Genomic DNA, 11,918 nt, shown 5'->3' with positions numbered 1-11,918 from the left:
TTGGCCCCTGGAATCCTCTCTGTCCTCCAGGCAGAGGGCAATGGGACCACTTGGGCAGGGTGCCATTCCAGTTTTTAAACAGTTAAATTTCTTGGTACTAAGTTTTGGGTATTTGTACTATAGGCTGACAAGTTCTATTTAAGAAAACCAGTATCATTTTGATATATTATGATGTGAGTTACTTGAGTTTGTGCAAAGAATTCTTCACAAGAAAGCAACACCCCAGACCAGAAGGCCCTCAACAATTTTTCTCTACATGAGCAAAAAGCAGATAGTGTGGTAACTCAGACTTACCAGGGATTGTGATGCATCTCAGGTTAGGGAAGAGAAATCCCAGGTGCACTCCCCTTGTTTCAAAAAGCAAGATTCTCAAAAATGGGGGTTTTCCTTCATTTCTTCTTGTGGCTACTGAAAAAGCACTCTCCTCACTGAGCTGCCTGGGTGCTTTTGACCCGTCTGCCTAAGCCTGCCCCCGATTTGCCCTCTCTGGATTGTTGCATGAATTTTAAAGGAAACAGTATGGGCTGTTCCGCCACAGCACATGTTTCCCTAGTGTGGAAGGAGGCACATGCCTCCAGGGGGAGGTCGATTAGGAGGAGCAGAATGGAAACTCCTCAGAAAAGCAAAAAGCCTCCGGCTGGGCAGCCGTGCTCGCAGCTGGAACCCTTGTAGGCTTTATGACAGCAGGGACACGGGCCACAGGCTAGGGCCACACAGCCTCCATGCCTCTGTGATAGCGTCCCCTGGCTCAGATCTGTGCCCACCAGGCATCCACCAGCCCTGCTCAATTAAAGAGCTGCCGTGGTTCCCCTAATGAAGTGCTGCGGTGACCTCTGCCAGTTGGGCTACCCGCTGGGCAGCCAGTGCCTAGCAGACCCCCAAACCCTTGTCCCCTTCATTACTGTGCTTTTTGCAGAGGGCAGGGCTGTTCAGGAGTGAATATGCTATTTCAGCAGAGGTGCTGGTTCTGCCTGTCATTCCGGATGAATTCACCTTGGTCTGGATTGTACAGTAATCCAGTAAAAGGAACATCACTCAAATAGGAAAAATTTCAATGAAGCTGAAAAAGAGCTGTTTTTAAGGACAATTATGGCCTAAGGACAAAAATGGCAGTGAAGGTACTTAGACTAAAACAATACCCACAGCAAAGAGAAAATGGACATGGGACTAGCTGGCGTTTGTAAGGAAAGGGGGGCCTGCCCGCACGGATGTCCCCAAGCTTGGGTAGGGGCTGTGGGTTTTAAGGTAAACCTAGGTTTCCCCAGGCAGATTCTCTTTGACTTCACTAGTGATGTCACACAAAAGCGGAAGTTACTGTAAATTCTTTATCCTTCATATTACGAGATTCTGTGCCCTCCCAATGCCTGGGTGTAATGAAAGAGCAGTAGGGGGAGCACAGGAGAAAAGCTGGGTGAACATTTCTCTGGGTTTAAACTGTCTTTGGTGCCAGTTGATGTCTGTTAACAGACGGTTTGTAAATCAAGTGGAGGAATAAAAGAATTGCCTTTCTCATAAATCTGAAGATTACAAATAAAGCAGGGAAAAATACTTGTCCAAAAATATATAAGTAAATGAAATAAACCCACAATATTGAGGGGAAATCACAGTTTTTGAGTATCAAGTTTTGATACGGAAGTTTTATTTCAAAGTTCTGAAAAGTGGTAATGTCTCTGTACTATGTTCTGAATTTATCTCAACATGGATGAAACCGTATGAAGTAAGTTCCTTCAAAACAAAAATTGCCATTGACATTTTATCTTGTATGCATTTAATAGGTTTCTAAAAAACATATGTACATGGGTGTAAACAAGGATGCTAGTGGGGAAGCAGGTTCAGAAGACAGAAAGAAGTAGCAGGGAGTGTGAAGAACGTGATGCTGTCCTGGAAGGGGGACAGCACAATTAGGTACCAGCCAAGACTTCATCAAAACAGACCTCAACCGCAAACCCGGGACGGTAAATGTTCCATGTTTTGGGTCTATGGGGATTATCCAATTCAGTTCTTGAAAGATAAAGCCTAGGATAGAAAAAAATCATTACAGCTTACTTTAGGGCTATGCAGTGGGGCACTGCTGGCCATGCGTAGGCTCAGCTCTGTTTCTGCATCTCTACTGTCCCACTTTCTCTAGCAACAAGTGAAATAATCTTTAGTAACAAACACATCAGTAGTGACATGTCACGCGGTTCTTTTAACATTGCCTTTTATGGAGTTATGGAATCTGGGTCTTAATAAAACAAATTTCTGTATGTGAAAGCAATCAGCCAGAGAGATTAGATGTGGATAAAGCCCAGTAAAAAAATACTGTCTTTTAAAATGAGAAGTTGGCATTTTTGGTTAGTTGACAGTCTTGTAACTAATAAAAACTAATAAAAAAGTATATGGAAATTTAAATATTAAATCTTTAGGAACATGTAAGAGTGGAGAGAAAAATGATCTTTTTGCCCCTGCAGTATGAACATGGAGTTTTAGGGGAACAAGTGTGTCCTGTAACTAAAGAACCACCTCTAAAGAGTAGTACCAAATGAAGTTCCACACTGACCTCTATTTGACAGACTTTTGCTCGTTTTATGAGTCAAAGTTTGTATACATCCAGGGGGAAAAGTCAGTAAAAATTTTCCATCAAATCCAAAGTTCACTCTGTCAAGAGCCACTGGATCAATGTGTGTTCGGTGCAGGTGTGTAGGCCGGGTGCTGGGTTGGCTGTTGCCGTGCTGGACTTGTGTGGTTAGATGTGGTTCACATTGGAAGAAAAGGCCAGGGTTGTATGAAATGAGACCAATCGATTCATGGCACATACAATTACTACTTCAAAACTCATCTGCGTGATAATTTTTGAGTATTTGTCCTTTTATGTTGCATGGTACGGTGATACCAGTGATCTCAATTTCAGCTGAAGAACAAATGCTTCTTGAGTGGAAAAACCTCTAGACTCAAGAATGAGTTTCCAGATATGTTGGAAGGTTCTTTATAAGAATAATCTTCAAATCAATAATCACTTTTAAAAAAGGTTGCCAAATTCAGTGACTAGAAAATCATTTTTAAATGGGAGATGACTAAACCAATGAGTTTTTAAGAGTGTCTTCACTGGTATATATTGTACCTCAGAGCTTAAGCCCTCGGTGTAAGTGTGCCACCAGGTCTAAAGCAGTTGAAGCCCCCCCGTCCCTCCCTTTGGGGTGGGATTTGGTGGTGGTCAGTCATCAATGAAGCAACATGTGCTGATAACCTGCTGTGCACAAGGAACTGGCAGCCCCATTGAACTCCCGTGGGAGGGCGTTAGTGGTGCACTCGAGGTCTGCCTGTAATGCGCTGTGACTTACGCTGCGGTCCACAGCGTGGGCCTGAGGAAAGTGCAGCTGGGGTCTCAAGAACAGCTATATTTTTAAAACAGCCAGGTGAAGGCGGGTGAGGTAAAGAACAGTGGTGAGCCAAGGGCTTTCTGGTTTCTGCAAATGGAGTTCATGGTGATCAGTACAAAAATTGCCATCACACCTTACACAGACTTGGGAGATTAAGCTGTTTCTCCTGGATTATATCGTCACCATACCTGTTACTTTGTATGAAAGATGTATGGAACCAGAAGAAAAATGGGCAGTTGTCATAGTATTTAGGAAGATTCTAAAAAAGACATATTGAAAAAACAGGTTATTTTTCATAGTAAAATGGATACCAAGAACTAATCCCAAAGGGATTCAAATTCCTACATTTCTGTATTTATCAAACAACTATGTCCACTAAGCAGGCTTCACCCAACTCAGGGAGGGGCTTGAGAACATTGCTGTTCCTTTTTCTTGCTGTTTCTATAAAAATTTTCAAAGAAATGCATTTTTTCTAAGATATTTATGAATCAGACACTTTTAATCTGGTTTAGACAGTGCTAAACAATCTGCTAAGGACCTGTGCCTACTTCTGCTGAAGTATATCATCCATTGCTACAAGGAACAGCTGCATTGGATAACTAGCCATCATTAAGGATGAAAGAAACTAAAATTTTGCAAAGTGCTTCCATCTTGCGGCCCTTGAAAACCACAAGGGATAGATATTATCGACCTCCCCTAGGGCAGTGCCCCTGATGCCAGGGCTTCCGAGGTGGGGCAGAGACATGGGATGAGGATCATGATTAGTTTTTCCTGACTGATGAAAATGCAGAGGTATAAATATGAAGAACAGGAGGGACTCCATCTTAAGGCTAAGATTCCATTTTTTAAAAACCCAAGGAGTTAAGAGGTAAGATTCTTAACATTTTATGGTTATCAGCCAGTAACCAACCCTATCTTCAGGCAGGGCAGGCAGTCCTAAATGGTATGTCCCCCTGCTTGAGGGTCACCGCTATCTTGGAGAAGAATAGGACCAAGAAATTCCATGTGCTGTTTATCTTACAGAATATCTAGAGGACTGACTGTGTGTGGTGACATGTGTCCCCTGAGAGAGACATCTTGAGACCACATGCTCCCTCGGCCCTTTACCAGATTCTTGAAATCCTTAAAATCCCAAATCCTAAGCCTTTAAGCACTCCACCTGTCCTCTGAGGCTGCCTGCACTTCTTTTCTTTGCGTGTGTACTTTGTAAATAAAACCTTGCTGCTCAGCTTATTGTATTTTGTCTTTGCGCTCTTCAAAACTTGTCAAGAAGTTAATAAGAGACCCCGGCCCCCCATGGCAAGCATCTTTGTTATTTTGCTATTTCATTCTATTTTCTAGACTTAAGCACTAGTCTCTCTCTGTCCTGCCCCAGACAAGCAGGGAGGGGCTACTGAGCGCTCTGATTGGGCCTGCAAGGTCCCGTCGCCTGGGGGACCGGGACAGGACTGTGGCTGAACGATCTGCTCTTTAGCAGCCTGCCCAAAGTCTCCTGTCTTTGCTTTGGGAAGTTCTCAGAACACAATCTCACTCCACCCAGTGCTCTGTGGCTCCCCCAAATCCTGGGGTGGTGGGGGCTTAGTTCCCACGCCCTGCAGAGTCAAGCAGACCCTGGACACCAGTGACGCTGGCCGTAGGAGTTGGGCGGGGGATCAGCCCAGCGCTGAACAGGAGCTCCGTGAGCTGCTTCCCCGTCTGCCCTTCCGCGCTCTCCGCTGCCTGCACGGCGGCTGCCGTTCCCTGCTGCTCTCGTGTCAGTGAATTCCTTCCTTACCCACACTCGTCCGACCTGCTGGAGAATTCTTTCTCGTTCAGAGTCGAGAACCCTGACCGGGCTGAGTGCAGGGAGATCTCCCCAGATGGGGTTGCTCAACAACACTTCTGCTTAGAGACCACTGACCGAGAGACAGTTCCTGCTGGCTCCATTATTCCCGGGTAACCAGCCAGCTGGGAACTGTCCCGGGCACTTGCTTCCGCACAGTTACCATCTCAGTGTTTAACTGATCCTCTCCTAACGGAGCAAGCAGGGCGTTAGGAGGGCCCAGGAACATGATCACTTGTTGGCAGTTCCGGCTGGTGACTTAATAGGACAATGAATTGGAATGACTGAGGCTTAGAAATTTGTTACGAACAGAATAATACTCAGACATCCTCATTTTTCATGAAGTAAATATTGGAATTAAAATACTATTTGTAATGTACTATATCAATTCAGAGGAAAGTAAAATCTCCCTCGTTTTAAAGTATTTTATGAATTTTGGGGAGCAATATGTTTTAAAGATACTAAACAAAAATATCACTGCCATACAGTACAACATTCTTTCGTTTTTTTAACATCTGGGTTTTTGTATTTTTCTTAATTTGAAAATGAATACATACAAATTGTATAAAATTTAGGAAAAAATGAGAGATCTGCCTTGTTTTTCTCCCCCTCCTGGGCTAGGGGTTGACATCCATCATCTCCCTTGGAAGTTGTAGCCTAGGAAACCCCAAACCAGAATCACTCAAAAACCAGAGGAGAATAAGGACGTGGGTTGTTTCTGGATTACTCACCGGACAGAAAAACTGCATTTTCACATCATCATACAGAGGCGGACAGTTGATCAGGTTAAATATCACTCTGTCTGCTTCAACATCGTGAGTTATCTACAGATGAGCACAAGGATTTCAGAACTGTCAACCTAGCTAACAATAAAACAGTAACAGGGAAGTCCATGTCATTCAAACCTCCTGGCTTTCTGTTGGGAAAATACTGAGAAGCTCTATTTTGAAGTCAGCATTCACACTCAGAATGCAAGGCATGCTCGGTCAGGTTTTATCAGCAATGTTTTTGATGGCATCACAGGCCTTGTCCATAGACTGCTGATAGAGTGACCACAGATTGGTCATTTCTGGAATGGGCAACTTTGGAACTAAGGTGAGTTTGTTACTGACTGGCCCTTGTAGACCAGTGGCACCCACATGAGAAAGGTCTATGCTCAGCCCCGTAGGAAATACAGAAGGTGGTGCAGATGCACCGATGCTCCTGGGGGTCACCCACGAGGAATGGAGCATTGCCACCTGTCAAGCTGTTAGATGAAGACCGTGCACAGTGTGCTCTGTGGGGTGTTAGTGGGCGGTAGAGAATGGGAAGGCTTCCTGGAGGCGACACGGAGTGTGGGGCACAGGAGGATCTGCTAAATGAAGTGACGCACTGAAGGGAATGCGGCTCAGGCAGGGGCACTGGCGGGAAGATGGGGGAGATGGGGCGGGGGACTGGGGCAGGAAGACCAGCGAAAACACGGGAGTGGCAATGAGTGCTGTGTTTGAGGGTCAGTGGGGACCCAGTCCGCCTGGGGTGGAGTCTGCAGGTCAAGGTCCTCATGGGAATCTGCTCAGGTATCATAGAGCCAGTCTAAGACCCAGGGAGACCAGAACGCAGCTGTCGAGGTGCACAGTGAGTGTCGCCTGTGTGACAAGGTGGTCTGATAAGTACCACATATGACATTTATTGGGTGATTTATGGCTCACAAAGCAACTTCAATAAATATTTCTAATTTAATTCTCACAACCCTTGAGATGTAATCTGTATTTTACAGATCAGAACATTGAGCCGAAGGTGCCAACTGGCTTTGACCTTGAGCACACAGTGTGTCTTCCATCCTACCTCCAGCTTTTCACAGTAAGAGTGGTGTTTCGGGGTGCATACTGCAGGGCCCCACTGCATTGTGTAAGGGAGTAAGAGGTAAGGGAACTCCTGTAGGAACCCAGGCCTGAGCCAGTGAGGTCCTGACCGGAAACAGGGAGAGGGAGAGAGATCCCCAGGAATGACCCACAGGAACTGGTGACTCACTGGATCTTGGGGCCAAAGCCAAGCGAACACCAAAGACAACACCGGGTCTGGGGCCTGAGGGAGGGAAGCAGGGCAAAGGCTGCGCTGCTGAGTCGGGACTGATGGCTGCGTCTGACCCGCGGGGGCAAGGCCTGTCCGTGCCGCAGCTCCCGCGCCTACCACACCGGGGGCGCCCACAAATATGTGCAAGTGAGTGAGAGAAGAGCAAGTAGTTTAAAGCAGTGGGACAGACGAGTGGAACCAAGAAGAGGGGTGTGCGGGGGAGAGAAACAGAAAGCCAAGGATCAGGCCTGGGCGAGTGTCTTCAGTGGGGGCCAAAAAGACGCACTGGAAAAAGAATGGCAACAGGAGAGGCAGACAAAAGCCTGAGAGAATTTCAAAAGTGTGTATTCTTAGACCCATGAAAGCAGCTTTTTTGACTATGGAAAAGGTCTGCATTCGTCGGCATTTCTTCTACAGCGACTACCAGGTCCCATGGTTTTGGGCGAAGAGATTCCTGCCCAGCACCGTCCCTCACAGGGCGGCCCCACGGGGTGTCTGAGCTGGGATGATCCCTTGGGACGTCACTAAGTCTAGAGATTCCTGGGCCTCATTCCAGATTCCTGAATCACACTTTTGGGGGTGCAACCTAGGAATCTGCATTTCTCCTGGGTGATTTTCATGCAGACTAAAATTTCAGGTTCAGTGCCATATAATACAATGACCAAGAAGAAGAGAATATGGCTAAAAATGACCAGATACATGCACGAATTAATACTCTGACAGAGTCCTGGAAATGTGATTGGCATTTGTGGAAAAATGGAAGGCAAAGCAACACTGAACTGAAAACATATTCTGGAAAATGCCATGAAAAACAACCTTGAACGAGGAGTTTAATTTAGCTCTGACTTGCCTCTGAACCCAGGGCCACCAAACTGAATGGTGATCAAGAGGCCACATGGCCTCTCTTTGTGGTGAACAATGGTTTGGGGAGGTCAACATGCTGATTCAACACTGAGATTTAAAACAAACACCAGAATTTGAAGTTCGCCTGCTTTCTCTTACCGTACAGTTTTTGGAAGCAGAACAGGAAAAGACGGTCTTTTGCTGCATTGTTATTTGTATTTTTAGATCATTTCCATTGCCTTTTCCAACACCTGAATGAAATGAAAAAGTTAGGCTGGTTCGATCAAAATGTCTCACTGATTAACATTATGGATTAATAAGAGAAAACATTATCCCCACTAACAATGCATCAATATCGAATCATTTGAGTGTTGTGTGGAATCCTCTCTTTGGAAGACAAAGCTCCAAGCCCAATTCTGTCTCTTAAGCAGAATTTATAAGTCTGAAGAAAAAAAAAGATGTATAGCTCAGCATCTAAGACAGAATTTTTCTAGAAAAGAATTAGGGAAAGTGACTTGCAACTCTTCTTGCGGACGTGGTGCTTTCTTCAGACTCGTAATCATGATGCTTCTTAACAGTGAGTAGCCCACGTCCCTCCCACCCCTACATAAGGCCAGTTTCTAGCACAGTCTCTACAAAAACACAGACCAGCTATCGCCAAACATTCTTGTGCTGTTCAGTGTAGATATGCAAATAGTTTTTTGCCCTCTTTTCAATTCAAATGACTATTTCCTTTAGCATTTCCTCAAAGGGCTGGTTTCTCGAGCCTTCAAGTAATTTTCATTATTTTCCTTTCACCTTTGCATATTTCTCTTAAATATATGCACAGATCTAACGGTACAGAACCAAAACAAATATTCTGAGTCATATATTAATCATTCTTGACTGTTCATTTCATATTATGGTTTTGCTCTCATTGAATTTTGCTTTCACTAAAACCATATTATTACTCTGTCGTTAGGAAGCAGTTCCCCTCTGCCCCATTCCATTTGCAGAAATTTCACTGATGTGGACCTTCATGTACAAGTCAACTAAGCCAAATACTTACGATATGGCAAGAAAGGCACTGGTGTATAAGCTAAAATTAATTCTCACACATTACACATTTAAAGAAGTGATTTAAGTGTATTACATTATGTAAAAATAAAGGGTAAAAAAGGAATGATGTGAAAAGTCTCCCTCTTACCAACTCCCCACCTGTTTGGTTCTCCAGCCCCAAACAGGTAACCACTATTATTAGTTTCTTGTTTTTCATACACTTATAATCAAATATGGGGGGATATACACATAATTTGAAAAAAGCATTTTATATTTTAGTTAACAATTATAATTTTTTTTTACTATACAGTTTTTTTATATATATTTTAAGGGATTCTTTTATTTCTGAATAATTGGACAAAATGTTTTTACAAAGTATGCCTAGATCTTATTTTGTGTGACTCCTCAGGAGGCTGAGAGCAGTATGCTGTCTGGGTGGGTACCAACATGGCACCATGCGACCCACAAGAACCGGCACTGGGCACCTCCCACTGGCCCAGTCCGGCTGTTGCTTTAGGAATCTGGCGGGAAGGTAAGGCTCGAGCCATGGGCACCGATGCGCCCCTGCATTCACACCCCCAGGGGTGAGCCGGGCAGGTGCATGGTGCAGAGACAGGGACATGGGGCTCCAGGCCAGCCCCCCACCAGCCTGCCCTTCCTTTCTTGCTCAAAGCCCAGAGACGATGATCTGATCCATTTTCCTGCCTCCCCGGGCAGTGCTGGATCCCAATCTCTTTCCTCACATTCCTGAAGCAGGCAAACAGCTCTTTCCATGTTTGTAAGGATTTTTAGTCCTAACAGCAACTGATAACAGCTGGGGGCTTGAAAGTCACCCCCGCAGGGCCCAGTCTCTCACGCTCCTGGCTGAGGGCAGATTGAGGCCAGGAAGACCGAGCAGCTGCCCCAGGGAGCTCTCCTTGCCCCCACCTCTGGGTGCCCCCAACACTGTGGTCAGTCATCATGGACTCTTCTTGCCCTGTGCTCACTACCCAGGATTCCTGAAGGGCAGGGAAGCCCACGCACGGGGCCTGGGCCGGAGGGGACGATCAGCAGTCACTTCTAAAAAGAATCCGTGGCAACGAGATTCACTCGCTGTCTGGGTATTTAAGGCGTGTTGGTGGAGTCACTTGGGGTGGGGGAGGGAAGGGAAGGGGAGACACCAGGATGACAAGAAAAAGGGGCAGAGGAGAAAAGGTGCGGGGATGCCTCTGCCAGATGAGCCCTGAAGTGCGTGTGGGTGTGAGAAAGAAGCCCTTCCGCTCTCTCCCTCCGAGGCTCCACTCTGCAAAGCCCACCCTGGGCTGAGGCCGGGGCAGTGATGAGAACGGGAGCAAAGGGAGGGGACGGAGGCCCCGGCTCGGTGACGGGCTGGGAGGGGAGGCCGCCCCGGGGCTGGTCCCACAGCCAGAGCCACGGCCACTGGGCCGCGAGGGCCCGGGGACGCGCGCAGACGCCAGGGCCGGGCTGTCTGTCCTACAGCTGTGTGCGGCCCGCCCGGGCCCCGGGGGGACATAAAGCACTTACCACGAATCGAATGAATAATGACCTCTTTCATCGTGAGCACTTTTACTGGAGGGAGAGTCCAGTTGTAGATATTTTTCACATCCGCAAAGTATCCGACATATCTGCTCTGCAAACAGAAGCCTCGATTTAAGTGGAGATGAAGAGTGCGAGCGAGTGTCCTGATTTTTTTTACACAAACTTTGTTAAGGGGAGAATTAATCAAGGAGACATGGGTCACCACTATATTACCAGGAACGGCAATGGATGTCGCCACACAACTGAATATCCACCGTAGACAAAATACGGACCGCACGCTGCGGGGAAGTAACGGAACGGGGCAGGTGGCGCTCCCGGGCAGCTCCCGAGTAGGGGGTGACCGACCGGGGCGACACAACGGCTCGGACAGGCCGCGGCGGGGCTGAAGGTGGGTCTGGGCTCCAGGACCCTCGGCGCGAAGGCCTCCAGAGGTGGGGGCCTCCCCGCCCCGCTCTCCCCCTAAGCAAGGGAGCCCCGGAGCTCTCTTCCCCCATCCCTCCCCCACGGCAGGCTGCTCCCAGGAAGGTGAAGAGTTCTGGTACTGAATCGGCTGGACTTCAAAGCGCATGGACTCCCCCCACCCCCTGGGAAGCTAGGCTTTCCTTTGGACGGGGCCGGTCAAGAGAAAGGCTTCGGGGGGTGGGCGAAATGTGGTCCCGAGAGTGGCCCGCGAGGCAGGGTCAGAATGTGACGGTGTCTGGGAATTGGCACCCCACGGGGAGGGCACTGCCCTGAGGCCTCGCCAGCGCAGCTCCCAGACCTGAGCGGAGCCCTGGTCCCGCCATGCCAGGGAGTCGGAGGGCACTCCACTGGACCGGTGGTGTGCCAGCTCTGCACTCCAGTTAGAGAGACTGAGCCCAGCTGCAGAAGTGGGCAAGGGCGGGCGTGCAGGGCGAGCCCTCGAAGGGGTTACATCCAGCGTCCCCTTGCCTCCCGCACCCAAGGCCTGCACCCCACCACATTTTGCCTCGCCTGCGAAAGGGGTAGAGAAGCCACCACTTCAAACAGCTAGAGAATAAAGCAGCTTAGTCCCTAAAAGAAACCCGGATGGCTGTGAGAACTGAAAAAGCAGGGACTACAGAGGGCGCCTGGAAGAGGCGCCCACGTGAGCTCTGGCACGTGTACGAAGTGTTCAAAGGCAGGGAAAGCGCAAGCGGTGCCAGTGTGTCTGAGTGTGGGAGGGCGAGTGCGCGCAGGGGGCGAAGCGGTGGGAAACGGTGAACGGCAGGCCTCGAGCGCGTGTTCAAACACTTGTGTTTGTTGCC

General features: G+C 47.7%; 1 protein-coding gene across 14 annotated transcripts in view; it reads right to left on the bottom strand.

Moving 5' to 3' along the window:
* Positions 1 to 1,040: 1,040 nt before the first annotated feature.
* Positions 1,041 to 11,918, bottom strand: part of LOC118922298 (phosphatidylinositol 3,4,5-trisphosphate 3-phosphatase TPTE2-like) — a 73,320-nt gene continuing 62,442 nt past the window's right edge. For 10 of the 14 annotated variants that reach the window (XM_057489273.1, XM_057489267.1, XM_057489265.1 and 7 more), the window contains 5 exons: positions 10,639 to 10,744; positions 8,236 to 8,327; positions 5,913 to 6,005; positions 3,548 to 3,618; positions 1,041 to 2,016 (listed from right to left, as the gene is read on the bottom strand). In XM_057489273.1, coding sequence (XP_057345256.1) covers positions 1,902 to 2,016; positions 3,548 to 3,618; positions 5,913 to 6,005; positions 8,236 to 8,327; positions 10,639 to 10,744 — 477 coding nt within the window. In that variant the 3' untranslated portion in view covers positions 1,041 to 1,901. Of the gene's footprint in view, positions 2,017 to 3,547; positions 3,619 to 5,912; positions 6,006 to 8,235; positions 8,328 to 10,638; positions 10,745 to 11,918 lie in introns of those variants that run through there. The other 4 variants (XM_057489304.1, XM_036904889.2, XM_036904891.2 and 1 more) reach the window with 2 other exon arrangements.

Source organism: Manis pentadactyla, chromosome 2, assembly GCF_030020395.1.
Source record: "Manis pentadactyla isolate mManPen7 chromosome 2, mManPen7.hap1, whole genome shotgun sequence".
NCBI classification, from domain to species: Eukaryota; Metazoa; Chordata; class Mammalia; order Pholidota; family Manidae; genus Manis; species Manis pentadactyla.
This window is presented reverse-complemented; position numbering and strand designations above follow the sequence as displayed.